This window comes from Alosa sapidissima, chromosome 8, assembly GCF_018492685.1.
Source record: "Alosa sapidissima isolate fAloSap1 chromosome 8, fAloSap1.pri, whole genome shotgun sequence".
Lineage (NCBI taxonomy): Eukaryota > Metazoa > Chordata > Actinopteri > Clupeiformes > Clupeidae > Alosa > Alosa sapidissima.
Window position 1 is genome coordinate 15,817,097 of NC_055964.1, and position 16,842 is coordinate 15,833,938.

Sequence of the window (16,842 nt, forward strand, 5' to 3'; positions counted from 1 at the left end):
ATCTTAATGTCAAGGCAGTGCCTGAGGACACCTACAGAACAAAATCTTTTTTTAAGGGGTGTTTCATTCCTGGTTTTTGAGATATCTATGCTACTTTGATCAATACTTTCTTGCTTTGTCTGATTAAAATGCTGGTGCATGGAAAAAATTACTTGTTGGAAGTTTTTTGCTGTCAGATCGACCTTTTTCACAGAAATAATTCGCTAACCTGGAAGCATCAGCAATGGTCTCCTATGAATCTATCAAAGCTAGTGTCAGTGTGGTTTTGCCAGTGGTTCAGTTTTGAGCCCATTAAACACCATGACAACATACCTGCAGTAGAATGTTATAAGAATAGAACGCCAGATGTTATATGATGTCACAGTATGGACGTGAATGTTCTGTGCCTGATCTACTGAGTCCAGTCTGAGTGTATGGGTAAATGAGCTGTAATCGTGGTATACACCTACCTCACATCTGCATGCATCAAATGTTGCCAGCAAAGCAGAGTAGGCTTCCCTGTGCACCACCAACCAGCTTTTAGTCCTCTGCTGTGTCTACCTGGAGCCACAGCTGTTTGCGTTATGGAGGGCTTTAGCAAACCTGAGCCACATCTGCTCCTCCCTTACTGTGTCTACCGTGGTCATCGGGTATGGTGGGTCCACCTGTGCTCCTCTCTGTCTGTCTTCCTGGGAGGGCTGCTGCTCCTTTTACTCCTCAGGAGCTGCCACTTTGGCCTCAACACAGTTGGCACGGTACTGCCTGAATGGACGTGGAAACGTCAGGGAAAAGTGAGTGATAAAGATTCATTTTTCAGGTGTTTGCATACCTGTGTACTTAACTTGTATAATCATTCTCAGACCACAACCGCTAAAAAACATTTAAAGATAGGGCAAGGGCCTACGTTTGGTCAATACTCCATATTTGCATGGATCTTATAAATGAAGCTGACCTTTGGTGTCCATATCAGGCTATGTTGACCAACGTAAGTCTGAGCTCCGCTTTGAAAGAATGGGCAGGGAAGGTCATTTCTGCCCAGCATCTCTCAGGACAAATCCTGGTGGGTCATAGCTTCAACTGATGTTTTTGTTTTACCAATAAACCTCAAACACTGTAATGTATGCTTTACTGCAATGCTCTCAAATACATTCCTTTTGATCAAATGTTTTGCTCTCTACCTGTCTCCTGTTGGTGTGTCAAGATGGTTATTTTTTTTTGCTTCAACACTGGATCATTCATACTGTATCTACTCCAAACACCAGAGTAAGTGATTTTGCCATTGTCTGGGTTATTCCGAGAGGGAAATGTAGGCTAATTTTTCTCACATCCCATCTCTTTCAGACCTGTTGAGTATTGCATAGAGAAGCATGGCATTGCATCTCTTATAGATCTGATCTTCAACATAATCCATCTTCTTCATTTTGGACTCAGGGTGAGTGAGTCCTCAACGCCTTCCACCTTTTGCACTGAAAAAAAAAAAAAAAATCCACAGTTTATCAACATATTTTGTTTTCTGGGACATTGATTGTTCACCAGTGTACATTCTCCTAACAGTTTCTTGCAGCACAGGATCTGCTTCAGTTCTGGGTGGAAATGAAGACGCTGGTAGATTTCATAACCATTCCTCCATCCTTCATCGTGCTCTTCACACGTCGAGCATGGATAGGTGAGGTGTAGTCTTTTTGGCAGAACGCCAGAACAACAATGTGAACAATATACGTTTTTAATGGTTTCTTTATTGGCTACTGACCACCAGGGCCACCAAGTTTATACACCTGTCAGTCATAGTGTTGCACAATGCAGCGACACTAGAAAGGTATTGCAATCCATTTTATTAGCACAGATGCATTTAGAATGGTATTTTAATCAGGTTTTAATAAAAGCCATATTTTTTATCTTTTTTTCTAAGGAAAAAGAAAGAAAATTCCAGGTTCTCTTGTCTAGGTATATTCGATTACTGATGGTTTTGCCGTGGTATCATTTCAGTATTGCGATTAAGATAATTAGGCATAGTATCATATCAAAGTCATAATTTTGTTATAATTTAGTTCGTTTTAGCTTTGCCTGCCTGTGGTAATTTTCTCAACTTTTTCATTGTTCCATTCCATGCATTCTCCTCCACCTCATGTCTCCTGCAGGACTAAGATTCATCAGGGCACTGAACATCCTAGAGCTTCCATTGATCCTGCAAATACTTGGCATACTCAAGAGCAAGTATGTGTGTGAGCACAAGCCAGAGATCAGAACTAGATTTAAATTTCCTCACCTCACACATGTGTAACCACCACTTTCTCTCTTCTTTATTTAACAGCACATCTCTAAAGCTGTCCCGCCTTATTGGCATTATCGTAGGAACTCTCCTCACCTCTGCTGGGCTCATCCATCTGGTATGTCATCAAGCAGTAGCACGTTTAACTCCTCGGAATTGCAAATGCAATTCAAATGGATTTAAACTAGTGTCATTTTGGACAGACAAAAGATGCACTGTGGTAGTTACAGTGTTTCTCGATTGGTAAGATGCACTTAATGAAACTGGGATCCACTTGATCTTTATCTTCACTTTCTGATCAGAGCAGATGTCATCGCTTGCAAATGTGTTAACCATGTCATTGTTTTTACACCCTTTTTCTAAAACATTTAAACTACTGGATTAGCTGTTTTGACATAACGGTAAACATCTATTAACAGCTTACAGATATGGCTTGCATAATTACGAACCTCTAATGTCTGTGTGTGAAACTCCTTTGCACAATTCTTCAGTCGCTCTTTATCCTTAATAATAACACCTCAGAGCTGATATTTGCAAGCATGGATCAGAGAGGACAAAAGCAGAGTAATCATGAAAAAGTATTGGTTATTTCTTAAAGAAGGATTCAGATGTTTACTTGAGGTCTATGTCAAAGAAAACTGGCATTTAATTTGTACTTGAATGTACAAATTTGCCTAGTCATCTATACTGTATGTAACAGACACCAGTTGTGCAGTTGTGCATAATCTTTGCTATTTGTCTTTCATTGCATGTCTCATGACAGTTTGAGAGCTCAGGTGACCCCTGGCTGGATTTTCGTAATAAGGCACCTCTCAGCTACTTCAACTGCATCTACTTCCTGGTTGTCACCATGTCATCAGTGGGTTATGGCGATGTGAACATGAACACTGTGCTGGGTCGCCTTTATGTCACAGTCTTCATTGCAATTGGCCTGGTAAAACACACACACACACACACAAACACACACACACACATGCAAACATCACTCTCTTGTCTTACCCAACTCAGATACATTTCTGTACTACTGGAGTGTTACTGACCATCTACCCTCCCCCCCCCACACACACTCTCGATAGGGCTTGTTTGCTACCTTCGTCCCAGAAGTTGTTGAGATCGTAATAAACAGGGAGAGATTCGGTGGGAGATATAAAGATGAAGGAAGACTGTACGGCTCGTCACATCATACAGCATGTTAAACCCCACACAGTGTATCAATACACAGATTCAAATGAGATATACAGTATATACATATGGAATGATTAGAAGAGTTATTTCATGGTGGTGCGGAGTCTAATGGTGTATTGTATTTGCATTAGGCATGTAGTGGTGTGTGGCCACATCACTCTGGCTAGTGTCTCAGCATTCATGAGAGAGTTTCTCCATGAGGACAGGGGAGACGTTAATATCCGGGTGATTTTCTTGGGGAAGTGAGTATGACAGCGTTATGATGGAATAAGAAATTTATATTAAACATGTTATTGTTAAAGGTAATTAAATTAAATATATTCATCAATGTATTTCACATACACCACTACCAGTGGATCACACGCCTCAAAGTGCTTTTTAGAACTCAAATTGGTCATTTATCTATAGAACTTCCGTAACTCACTGTTTTACATGCTTTCTCTTTTACATCTGCCTTTTTTCCAGCTTTTGCCCTGACCAAGAATTGGAGGCTTTCTTCAACAGGTGGTTCATGCATGTTGCCTTCTTCCAAGGCTCTGTTTTAAAGCAGAAAGACCAGGAGAGAGTGATGGTAATGGACCCTGCACGCACGCATGAATATACTGTGCTTACATACTGTATGAAAATATATACGTATACATATACGGTATCTCAGAAAAGTGAGTACACCCCTCACATTTCTGCAAATATTTTATTATATCTTTTCATGGGACAATACTGAAGAATTGACACTTTGATACAATGTAAAGTAGTGAGTGTACAGAGTGTATAACTGTAAATTTGCTGTCCCCTCAAAATAACTCAACACACAGTGTTTAATGTCTAAACCGCTGGCATCTAAAGTGAGAACACCCTAAGTGAAAATGTCCAAATTGTGCCCAAAGTGTCAATATTTTGTGTGGCCACCATTATTTTCCAGCGCTGCCTTAATCCTCTTGGGCATGGAGTTCACCAGAGCTTCACAGGTTGGCACTGGAATCCTCTTCCACTCCTCCATGACGACATAACAGAGTTGGTGGAGGATAGAGACCTTGCGCTCATTCACCTTCTGTTTGAGGATGCCCCACAGATGCTCAATAGGGTTTAGATCTGGAGACATGCTTGGCCAGTCCATCACCTTTACCCTCATCTTCTTCAGCAAGGCAGTGGTCATCTTGGAGGTGTGTTTGGGGTTGTTATCATGTTGGAATACTGCCCTGCGGCCCAGTTTCTGAAGGGAGGGAATCATGCTCTGCTTCAGTATGTCACAGTACATGTTGGCATTCATGGTTCCCTCAATGAACTGTAGCTACCCAGTGCCAGCAGCAGTCATGCAGCTCCAGACCATGACACTCCCAACACCATGCTTGACTGTAGGCAAGACACACTTGTCTTTGTACTCTTCACCTGGTTGCCGGCACACACGTTCGACACCATCTGAAACAAATAAGTGTATCTTGGTCTCATCAGACCACAGGACTTGGTTCCAGTGATCCATGCCCTTAGTCTGGGAAGACAGCCATACAGTCCAATTTGATGCAGTGTTGTGCAGTCTGAGCACTGACAGGCTGACCCCCACCCCTTCAACCTCTGCAGCAATGCTGGCAGCACTCATACATCTATTTTCCAAAGACAACCTCTGGATATGACTGGATATGAGCACATGCACTCAACTTCTTTGGTCGACCATGGCGAGGCCTGTTCTGACTGGAACCTGTCCTGTAAAACCACTGTATGGTCTTGGCCACCGTGCTGCAGCTCAGTTTCAGGGTGTTGACAATTTTCTTATAGCGCCGTAGGCCATCTTCATGTAGAGCAACAATTCTTTTTTTCAGATCCTCAGAGAGTTCTTTGCCATGAGGTGCCATGTTGAACTTCCAGTGACCAGTATGAGAAAGTGTGAGAGCGATAACACCAAATTTAACACACCTGCTCCCCATTCACACCTGAGACCTTGTAACACTAATGAGTCACACCGGGGAGGGCTAATTTGGCCCAATTTGGACATTTTCGCTAAGGGGTGTACTCACTTTTGTTGTTTGTTGCCAGCGGTTTAGACATGAATGGCTGTGTTTTGAGCTATTTTGAGGGGACAGCAAATTTACAATCAGTTATACAAGCTGTACACTGACTACTTTACATTGTAGCAAGGTGTCATTTTTTCAGTGTTGTCCCATGAAAAGACATAATAAAAATATTTACAAAAATATGAGGGCTGAACTCACTTTTGTGAGATACTGTAACTGACTGCCATTTGTGTTTTCATTTGCCCATTTCCATTTGTTTTCTTGTTCAGCTGAATAAAGCGAGTGCTTGCTTGATTCTATGTGATAGAACTACAACAGACCCACACAATGAGGATGTCACCAATCTCATGAGGTAAAATATTTTCTTTCTTATTCCTTCTCTCGTTCCCGGACATATTATTTAATTACTGTTATCTGTAAATTGACGTGTGTAATCACATATCAATTTTGACACCAGGGTGATCTCCATTAAGCAGTACTGCCCCAACACCAGAGTCATTGTGCAGATGTTGAAACACAACAGCAAGGTGGGATTAGCATACAGCAGTCAAACTATGAGCATAGTACCCATCTCACAGGTCTCATCTCCACACCTTCTACAGCTCCAACAGCTCTAGACATCTCCACACACCTTCTTACACCTTCAACACCTTGTTACGCCTGGATGTTAAAATGCCTAGGGGCATATGGCTGCGTAACTAGTTAACTTAAATAAAGGAAAATAATAAACACAAGGACGTAAATGGTTGAGATGACCGGTTTATTGATAAATCAAAATAAAAAGTTCAAACAGACAATCACACCAAAAGTATGAAGACGGCTAGGCCTAAACCAAATAGTAACAAACAAACACATAAACATACAAACACTAACCTCCCCACTGGGAGTAGTTTTGCCGAATCCGGCACACCCTGGCCACACTAGGCCAGTATTTTGCTACATCGTAGCCACTCTCTCCACTGAGAGTAATTGCCGCACTCGGCACACACTACTGTAGTAATCTAAAAATGAGCAGGTAAAGATCACACAGCATGACAACAGCTCATTACAATACATAACATAAAACAAACACAATACACACAGCCATCCACGGCTCTCACACAACAGTGGATGCTGGCAGGCTCAAAGGCACTGAACTAATGCCATCTTGGGTCTTTTAAGGGCTGTCCAATCAACCCCAATTAGGAACTCCCTTTCCGGCAATCAGCAGTAGGTGGGACCTAAACAAGGGCAAAGGCAAAACACAGAGGCAGACGGCCGAAACACACTAAGACAGACGGCCGAAACACACTAAGACAGACGGCCGAAACACACTAAGACAGACGGCCGAAACAACCTCCACACACCTTCAACATCTCCACACGTCTCCAAACACCTTCTTACACCTTCAACACCTCCACACAGCTTCAACATCTCCACACACTTCCATACATCTCTATACACACCTCCAAAATCTCCACTCCTCCACACATCTCCAGCAATCTCCAACATTTCCACACATCTTCACACACCTCCAACACCTCTACACACCTTCAACATCTCCACACATCTCTACACATTTTCCTCACATCTCCACACCATATCTCTTCTCACTTTGGCACCCTCACATCACCAGGCTTACCTGCAGAAGGTGTCCAACTGGGAGTGGAGCCTGGGCGACGACGTCATCTGCCTGTCCGAGCTCAAGCTGGGCTTCATGGCTCAGAGCTGCCTGGTGCCAGGAATCTCCACGCTCCTGTCCAACCTCTTCAGCATGGAGGGCTCAGTGGAGGTCAGTGGACACTGTCCTGAGGAACAACCTTGGAGGCAAAATGACATATCTTGTAATGTGATTCTACACATCTACACAGTCACAGATACAATTAAAACAAAGTTCCTGGCCTTTCAAAGGCCCCAAAAAATCTAGTGCTGACTTTAAATGTAGGATTGCATGTTTAGCATTTTTGACAATGAGGCTACCACAGTGGGCTCACATTATTTCACCAGCTGTTGATTTGAAGGCTGTAAACTTGCTTTGGAAATTATTCTGAAATCATGTGTGACATATTACTACATTGCAGTGTGTCTCACCCTGACGTTCTTGCTTTTTCAGAAAGAAGATCATTCTTGGCGGAAGCTTTATAAAGAGGGCATGTACATGGAGATTTACACTGAATACCTCTCCAGCACTTTCACAGGTCTCTCATTTGCAGAAGCCTGCAAGTAAGTGTTGGTTTAGTTGATTTTAAAGTAGCTGGCTATCGAGATAGGTAGCAACGATTTTCTTTACCGACAGTACTCGCTTTCCTCGAGAAACAGGCATCTGCGTGAAAGATATCTGGAGCTCTCCTTTAAGTGACTGACCTGAGAACAGAGTTGCCAGGGCCCCTCTGTTTCATAGTTCTTCTCACTCCACAGATTGTGTTTCCTGAAGCTGCAAATGATTCTGATTGGGATAGAGTATCAAAGCGGGGAGGAGGAGTTCTGGTGAATGTCAATTCAATTATTTCACAAAATCATTTGATGTTTTTGGTTACATACCCTACGCTTATTTTTTCTTGATATAATCATGTTGAATGTCAATATTGGTCTTTTTTGTCAGTGTTTTAGTGAATCCCCCGAGCCATATCAAGATTAAGCACAAGACCCTGGGCTTCCTCATTGCAAGCGATGCAGCAGATGCACGTAGGTACGGCTTCCTTCCCGCTTGTGTGTCCGTATGTGAGTAGACATTTGTGTGTGTGTGTGTGTGTGTGTGTGTTTGTGTGTGTGTGTGTGTGTGTGTGTGTGTGTGTGTTTGTGTGTGTGTGTGTGTGTGTGTGTTTGTGTGTGTGTGTGTGTGTGTGTGTTTGTGTGTGTGTGTGTGTGTCTGATCGTGCATGTTTGTATTATGTGAGTGAGGAAGTGAGCATAAACTTTGTCACATATTATGGTACATTTAATCAGTTATGGCACATGGAATATGTATGTATTTATTCAGACTGACTCTGTATGTTTGTATTTTTCCTATTATAGAGCCAGTTTTTATTGTTGCATTTGCCACAGTGACATTGATGATATCTCCAGAATGAAACCATGCAAGTGTGTGGATGGTAATGCCCTTGCTCATGTACACTTTTCAACCACTAGGTGGCAAACTCAGAACACTTTCCCCAATCTTTAGACAGAACCTGCTGTTGTGATTATAGCTTTTAGAAAGCCTTTTACTATTGCCTATTGTTTTGTGCTTGAGCACACAATCTGCTGTTGATTTATGTCTTTCATAAACTAATGGATTTTCACCAGTTTCCATATCCTCATCTTCACTCCTGAGCATTAGACAGCCATCATTGGGAGTTCTCCCCTGGTAAGTCCTGGACCAAACAAGCAACTAGGCATTATAAAATTAGCCAGGACTGATATATTTCCATTTAGACTCTTATAAAGTTGCTTAAAATGTTTGTTGGTGGGTGTGTTTGTAGTGTATCAAAGGGAGGGGTGAAGAAGAGTCATGGCAGTTCTGAAATTGCATTATTACTCTTGGTGGATAGGACAGGATTATTACCCTTCCATATCAACAGCATACATGCATCCACATGCATGTATGCACATAATGCATGTGGATGCATTATGGACAATGACATCCTGTCATAGTCATTGTCAATGGCATCCTGTCATAGTCATTGGGCAGCCGTGGCCTACTGGTTAGCGCTTCGGACTTGTAACCGGAGGGTTGCTGGTTCGAACCCTGACCAGCAGGCTGAAGTGCCCTTGAGCAAGGCACCTAACCTCTCACAGCTAGTACAGCACAGTACGCCGCTGTTGTTGCAGGCAGCTCACTGCGCCGGGATTAGTGTGTGCTTCACCTCACTGTGTGTTAACTGTGTGCTGAGTGTGTTTCACTAATTCACGGATTGGGATAAATGCAGAGACCAAATTTCCCTTACAGGATCAAAAGAGTATATATACTTATACTTATACTTACTAGTCATCCTGAGCTAGATCCCAGCCGAGAGCAGTGTGGAGCTGGCCGACAGACAGACAGACAGGCAGGCAGGCAGGCAGGCAGGCAGAGAGACAGGCAGGCAGATAGGCAAGCAGAGGCTGGATTGACAGGCTGATGAATGGGTGCTGCTCCCCCAGCCGTCCCCATTCGCAAACCGGGCATTAATATTGGGAGAGGCTGTCAGTGGAGAGAGGGGCACGTCAGCGGATGAGTTAGCGGGCAGATTAGAAGTGAAATCTATCAAAGTCCCGTCCCACCCTGCTCCCGCCTCGCCGCCACGTCCACGGCCTCTCAGCGCACTGTCTCAACTTTCACTGCTCTTTCCCTGTGTCTCTGTCTCTCATTTTGGTTTCTGTTTCTGCCTCAGTTTTCAGTCTTCAGTCCTCTCTGACACTTTTCCAAGCACTGCATGCTGTCTACAAGCTAATGTTAGATGTCAGCCTGTCAGTCGTCTACTGGCATACTCTGTCTTTGACTTCTAATGTTTACAACTGTGCCGTTGTTTGTGTGACAGCTGGGATGATGTTTACACAAGTTCTTTTGGGTCACAAAGCTGAGCTCCTCTGCCAGTGTTATGAAATGGATCAACTTCTTGTAAACTCCTACTTTTTTGTTTATTGTTCCCCACATTTTGTTTATTTTGGATGTCCGATTTGTTCTGTCTTGCTGGGCAACATTTCATATTCCTCTCTTCGCAATCTATCATACTGGTATTATCTGTGGACACAGACATTTTTGTAGTTGTGCACTAGACAAGGCAAGGCACGTTTATTTAAATGACATATTTCACACATGAAGGCAATTCAATGTGCTTGGTAGTAAGTAAAAGCAGGAAGGACAACATAAACAATAAAAAAGAAATAGATCAATAAATTAAGTTTAAAATGTTAAAAGATAAATACAAAGTTATAACACACATCATAAAAGTCATAAAATACATAATTAAAATATAAAATACAGTTTAAATAATAATTTAAAAGGTTAAAAAGAAAAATAGAAAACGTATAAAACAAAAAATAAAAAAAAACAGTAAAAGTTGTAAATAAAACAATAAAAGTCGTAAAATAAATAATTATGCATAAAACACAGAGGGGAGTCAGTTTAAAATATAGAAGACAAATATGAATACATATAAATATAAATATAAACAATGAAAGGGTACAGGCCTCCTGTCTTGAATCCTCCACACTACACAAGCTGGTTTGGGTGACACAGCCCCACTGCTTCAGCACTGTGGTTAAAAGCCTGTTTGTGATTTTTTTGTTTTTCTTGCCAAGCCTGGAACAGGAGGACGGTGAGTATGTCTCGGAGCCTTTGGAGAGTGAAGAGGTGATGCTGGACTCCACTGGGATGTTCCACTGGTGCAACCCCATCTCACTAGAGGACGTTTCACTGGTAAATATACCCGCACAGGCCACAGTCATTAAACATTTAGCATCAAGTTCTGCGTTGTTCAACATATACAGCTCTGGAAAAATTTTAGAGACCACTGCACATTTTTCTGATGATATCTAATGGTTGCTGAGTGACATTCGAGTTGACAGTCATATTTAAAATGAAGAGACCACTACACATTTGAATATGGCCGTCAACTCATTCGAATGTCACTTAGCAACAGTAGGATGAACCGTAGGTCTCTTCATTTTTGTCCAGAGCTGTACTTTATGAAAATCGTAATTTTGGACATTTTTTAGAAAGATTTTATTACATTTATTCATGTAGAAGACACTTTTTATCCAAAGTGGCTTACAAAATGAGGAATAACATTCAAGTTACATTGCAAAGGTAAGGTAACAATACTACTGCAATAAATAGCCTACTACTACCTGAGGATGAGACTGCAGTAGTAGTCAAAGGAGAAGGGCAATGAGGTAGAAGTAGAAGGAGGCATGAACAGAAGTGTATGTTCAAGCGCAAAAAAGCAGTTGCTGCATTGTGTCAGTTCTTTACTATCAAATGTGTTCCGAAGGGCTGAAGATCTGTTAATTTACATGTCAATCGAAACATACCTGTTGTAGCACAACGGTGCAGCAGATGTTTAGATTTTTACCAAAAATGTACATTTTTACTTGGCAACTTTTTGTTCGATCCCATATGGAAAACCAAACTTGACAAGCCGTACAGAAAGTATGTGTTTAAACATCAATGTGTTCCTATTGATCTTGTTATCACTAGTTGAGTGTGTGCTTATGTTTCTGCTTATTAAGCTGCTGTATGTCAGTGTGTGCGTGCGTGCGCGTGTGTGTGTGTGTGTAGTGTGTGTGTACATGTGCACATGTGTGTGCGTGCAGGTGTGTATCTACATATGTTTGTGTCTTGTGTGTGTGTGTGTGTGTGTGTGTGTGTGCTTGGTGTGCACACTGTATGTCTACTTACCATCCTGCACATGGTTGACCCTCCCCAGACCAGAGATGGGGCGTCGGTGCTGCCCCTGTGGCAGCATGTGGTGGTGTGTCTGTTTGGGGACGAGAAGTCCAACCTGCTGGGGCTGGGCGACTTCATGATGCCGCTTAGGGCCAGCAGCCTCACCACCCCTGAACTCAAGACCGTTGTATTTCTTGGAGACCCCAACTACTTCAGAAGGGAGTGGCCCAACATCCAGTACTTTCCCAATATCTACTTCCTACCTGTGAGTGTGTGTGTGTTTGTGTTTATTGGTGTGTGAGAGTGTGTGTGTGTGTGTGTCTGTAACCTTCTTCTTGCCTTCTCTTCTACTCCCACTCCATTTCCTTTCCTCTTGCCCTTCACTCTTTTATGTTCCACTTGTTTCTCTCCCACTTTCCATTAATCCAACCCTCCACCGCTCTCTCCCTCGCTTTCTCTCCCTCCCTCTCTCTTTCTCTCTCTCTCTCTCCTCTGCCCCCACTCTCTCCCTGCGGGCGCTGGCAGGGCTCACCTCTGTGCACGGCCGACCTGCGGGCGGTGCGGGTGGAGACCTGTGCCATGTGTGTGGTCCTCAGCACCTTCAGCAACCCCAACCACCTCGAGTCATCCATGCAGGACAAGGAGACCATCCTGTCCTGCGTCAACCTCTTCCACACACGCTTCACCCGTGAGCCCACCCGGCCCCAGGGCCTACACGGCCGCCGCAGCAGCTATGGCTTCCCAGGTGGGTCCATGGACGGATTATGAACTTTCGGGCCCCTGGGCCCAGATTTGTTAAGGTCCCCCGACTAATTGTCGCATGTGTGTGTGTGTGTGTGTGTGTGTGGAGGGGGGGTCCTCCCCCGAAATTTTCTGTATTCTGGTGCATTTTGGGGATGGTCAATACTAAATTCAATCAGATTCATAGCCTACATCCTGATGTGTTGATATTGAGGCAATGATTCCATGCAAAGGCTTGGGCTTCAGGGCCCCCTGACCCCTTGGGCCCCTGGGCCTGGGTCCGGTAGGCTCGTGCAGTAATCCATCCCTGGGTGGGTCTCTCTCGGCCAATGCCAAGATATTCGTGGGCTGGTGTGTGTCATTTTCAGAGGATGAGAGGGAGTGTGAGAGGATATTTTAAGAGCGTGTGCTGAACTTGTGTTGTGTGTTAGGTATTTTTGAGGAAGCATTGCTGCGTTATGGCATGGCCACTATAGTAAAACTAAAGTATGAGTGTAGCACTGTAGAGGACACAATGTCATGCAGATTCCAGATTGTGGCTAGCTGGATGTATTGTTATGTGATTTGTTAATGGCCCTCCTAAGGCCATTTTAAGCAGCCAAGGCATTCAGCGTCGTCAAAATTGTTAGAAGTAAGTTATGCACTTGTATGTACGTTTTTCTGAGTTGGCCAAATGAAATAAGTTCCCAGGTCCACCTCACCCCAGTGCAACACGCTGTATTTCGGTGGGCATGGTAACCAGTACTGTTTGGGTGGGACAGCTGTTACCGCTGCGTGTGTGGTGGAGAGTGTCACGGTGTGGTGGTTTACGAAAGTGCAGTTGAGGTGACACGGTGGGATGTTGGAAGCTTTGAGACACTGGAAAGAAGAGCGGAAAGAAGACGTGCGGGCTGGCGATTGTAGCGGAGCTAGCCCGTGGGATTCCACACCGGCATGCCCACGCCGTGTGTGAGCTAACCGCTCGTGCGACAGCCTGTCGAATGGGCTGACAGAAAATAAACACGTTACAGTAATTAACCTTGACAGGCTCAATGTGCCGCCAGCAGCCGAAATGTGCTAATGATACAATAAATCCATAATTAAGACACGCTGTCTGTCTGCTAAGAGCGACAGCGACCGGGCAGCAGCCTGCGAGGAAGAAGGAAGATGACTGAGGGAGACGTGTATTTTGATAAATAGACTTGGGAAATTAAATATTAATGGAGCATGGGGTTGCATATCACTGTCTGTAGAATTGAAGTTTATGTTTTAGCTGAAAAACGGTAGTCATTAACTTTACACAATTAGTATGGTGCAATATTATTACATATCCATGTACGTTAATGTTCTTGTATTTGTAGTTTTTATGTGTGTTCTCTGATACATTGCAGGACCTCGGCTACTAGAAGCCTCGCCACCTCCTCCAAAGAAAGGAACCACAGTTCCTCTGCTGGTGGAGCTCGGTACTACGCTCTTGATCCGCTACACCACCTACATTTTGTACCACAAAAACATGGGAATATTGATGCCCTAGATGAAAGACTGACCTTGAGCTCTGGTTATGTATAATGCATTTATACACAGAGCCTGTGAAGCTGTAGATGTAGTTTCAAGCCCGTGCCTGTGTTTCTCTCAGCTCCCATCCACAGCTAACCCTTTTCTCCCTTGTCCCTCCACAGTGAACACCTCCAACGTCCAGTTTGTGAGTGATGTGGAAGAGCTAAAGAGCTGCCCCGGTATGACTTTGACACAGGCGTTTGCCGTCGGCTCAGTGTTCTCCATGGACCTGCTGGACTCTCTCATGGCGGCTGTATGTACCCTCTGCCTCTCCTCTCACTCTCCTCTCTCTTTCTCTCCTTTCCTCTCCACTCCACTCATTTATCATTCTTCTTGTTGCCTCTAAGCCTGTGCCCATAGTTCAGTTTTTACTGTCCCTGTGACTCACATAGAACATAGCTTAGACTTAGGGATACCTGTTCATACATTCATTATTACCGGTATGCAATCTAAACTACCTGCTGAACACATTTTTTTTTTGAGAATAAATTAAATAAATAAATTACATAAAGTTGTATATGTAAAATATATATATTTAAAATATTATATATTTTTTTTTAAAAGAAAAAAACAACACTGCATCCCTCCTCCTCATTTCTCACAGACATACTTCAATGCCAACGTGTCCAACCTGATCAACACGCTGGTGACGGGCGGAGACACGCCCGCCCTGGAGGCCCAGCTGGCAGAGGACAACCATTTGCGCGAGGGCGATATGAGCCCGCGACTGAATATGCTGCGCCAACGCTCCAAACTGGCACAGCTGCAGCTGGATGACGAACCCCTGTGCCGCCTGCGTGTAGGGCACCGCACTCTTCTCTAGGCCTGTAGAATGCACACAATGCACAGATACTGCTACTAGTGATACACAGATGCTAGTAAGAGTACTACTACTGATTTAACTGCAGTGAGGGAGGTCTGTAGAGTGCTACATGCAGGGTTGGAGGGTGTAGAGGGCTACGGGTCTTTATTCTTGTCTCCTGTAAGAATAAACATTACGTGGAGTAAGCTCTCTGGGTGAGTAAAATACTTTAAAAAAATATGCAACAGTTACCCCACTGAAGCTGCCCTTGTGAATGCTATAACTATATTAAACATTTCAGTGACACTCTCCACCAGTCCAGTAGGACTGAATCTGTTGGATGAGCTCCTTAGTAGCTTAGTACCATTTTTGGTCATAACAAAACTCATACAGCACCAGCAGGCTGGCTCTTGAAAAACACATCACCCTGATTTTCTTGAATGTAGTAGTAGTAGTATTGTTGCATGTTTGCTGAACAATATCATTGCACAGTTGCCATAAAAACACACATGGAGTTGGATTGCAATTATAGTTTTATTAGTATACTCAGTTCCATTACATATATACATTTCAGTGTTAACTGTTCGCTGAAACATTTATAGGCCACAGTTTACAACCACCTTTACTGCAATTGTATCCAGTTCCAATGTAATTGTTTAGACAGCATTGTAAATGTTCATTGTAAATGTCACATTCAGTCATTCAGCAAATCTTGTGCCTTGAATTAAGCACTTTAGTCTTGCTATGACTTTGTATATATATGACATTGATTTGTTTTTGTTCTTCATTCCAGTGCCTCAAATACAAAGATTTGTTCGTCCAGGCTTTGGACTCACTGGAGATCCTGTGCTTTGGGCTCTACCGGCTGCTGGATCCTCCCAACCCTTTTATGAAGAGGTACGCCTGAGGTTTCCCACACTATTCAATCAAGTGTTTCAGTACCCCCTCACCCTAGCAGGGGTAGTGGTAGTGTAGTGTGTTAAGGAGCTGGGCAAGCACGCAGTAGTCTGAAAAGTTGTGGGTTCAATTCACGGTTTCTACCGTTGTGACCTTGAGCGAGGCACTTAACCCCAAGTTGCTCCAGGACCCTGTAATGCAATTGTCATGTAAATTGCTCTGAATAGAAGCGTCTGCTAAATGAATAGATGTAAATGTAAATGTAGGTAAGTCAGTGGCAGACTGAGGGCCTGTCCACACGGAGACGCTGTTTAGGTTAAACGCAGAGTTTTTGCTTCGTCTTGGCCGAGCGTCCAAACGAATCCTGTAAACGCACTGCCCGAAACCGCACTTTTCTGAAACCTGGTCCCAGAGTGGAGAAATCTGAAACCGTAGCCCGTTTGAGTTCGTTTAGACAGCGAAACTGCACATCTTGCTTGCATATCGATGATGTCATCGCCACACCTCAGCTGCCCTGGACTTGCACTTATAGTATTGCCTAACAATACTAGTTTTCATACATGACATTACGATTACACTCCGTTAAGATAAATATCACAACTGATGCTGCGCAGCGCCGATACCTTATGACTTGGTGGACTGAACGCTGTTTTTCCAGGTGTTTTTTTATGCATTCTAGTTACTGTCAGTGACGCGAGAGAACTTAAGTTATTAGGAAAGTGCGGTGTAAGTTTAGGCTACATTAATTTGTGCGTAGTGCCAGTGTCATTCATTTATTTTACATGTCTTACAACATATACATGCATTCACAGTCGAGTGAAATCAGATATAAGCATACAAAGACGCTTAGAACTCACGTTAAGACGATGGTAGCACACTGAATGCGAATGCACGATTTGATGCAGGCAAAATGATTGCTAACGAAGGTTTTATAGCAATATTATAAATGTGGTGACAGAATAGCCTAGAACTTGGGTAAGCCTTGCGTTTAGTAGCCTAATTGCGGTGATGGGCAAAACTAATGTGAATCACGGACTATCCTACAACCAAAGAAAGTAAAGGTGATTAGGCCTACCTGCGTTAGCCAAATAAAGGATGG

The 16,842-nt window shown here is 43.4% G+C and overlaps 1 protein-coding gene across 1 annotated transcript in view; it reads left to right on the plus strand.

Moving 5' to 3' along the window:
• Positions 1–394: 394 nt before the first annotated feature.
• LOC121715762 (calcium-activated potassium channel subunit alpha-1-like) overlaps positions 395–16,842 on the plus strand; it is a 17,387-nt gene continuing 939 nt past the window's right edge. Inside the window, exons 1-26 of the mRNA XM_042101675.1 lie at positions 395–770; positions 950–1,039; positions 1,181–1,242; positions 1,321–1,411; positions 1,534–1,645; positions 2,118–2,193; positions 2,291–2,366; positions 3,012–3,182; positions 3,325–3,413; positions 3,565–3,675; positions 3,899–4,004; positions 5,709–5,791; positions 5,897–5,966; positions 7,055–7,210; positions 7,532–7,641; positions 7,837–7,905; positions 8,021–8,107; positions 8,434–8,510; positions 8,704–8,764; positions 10,681–10,798; positions 11,808–12,032; positions 12,293–12,512; positions 13,879–13,950; positions 14,167–14,297; positions 14,649–14,843; positions 15,640–15,743. Coding sequence (XP_041957609.1) covers positions 564–770; positions 950–1,039; positions 1,181–1,242; positions 1,321–1,411; positions 1,534–1,645; positions 2,118–2,193; positions 2,291–2,366; positions 3,012–3,182; positions 3,325–3,413; positions 3,565–3,675; positions 3,899–4,004; positions 5,709–5,791; positions 5,897–5,966; positions 7,055–7,210; positions 7,532–7,641; positions 7,837–7,905; positions 8,021–8,107; positions 8,434–8,510; positions 8,704–8,764; positions 10,681–10,798; positions 11,808–12,032; positions 12,293–12,512; positions 13,879–13,950; positions 14,167–14,297; positions 14,649–14,843; positions 15,640–15,743 — 2,969 coding nt within the window. The 5' untranslated portion in view covers positions 395–563. The remainder of the gene's footprint in view (positions 771–949; positions 1,040–1,180; positions 1,243–1,320; positions 1,412–1,533; positions 1,646–2,117; positions 2,194–2,290; positions 2,367–3,011; positions 3,183–3,324; positions 3,414–3,564; positions 3,676–3,898; positions 4,005–5,708; positions 5,792–5,896; positions 5,967–7,054; positions 7,211–7,531; positions 7,642–7,836; positions 7,906–8,020; positions 8,108–8,433; positions 8,511–8,703; positions 8,765–10,680; positions 10,799–11,807; positions 12,033–12,292; positions 12,513–13,878; positions 13,951–14,166; positions 14,298–14,648; positions 14,844–15,639; positions 15,744–16,842) is intronic.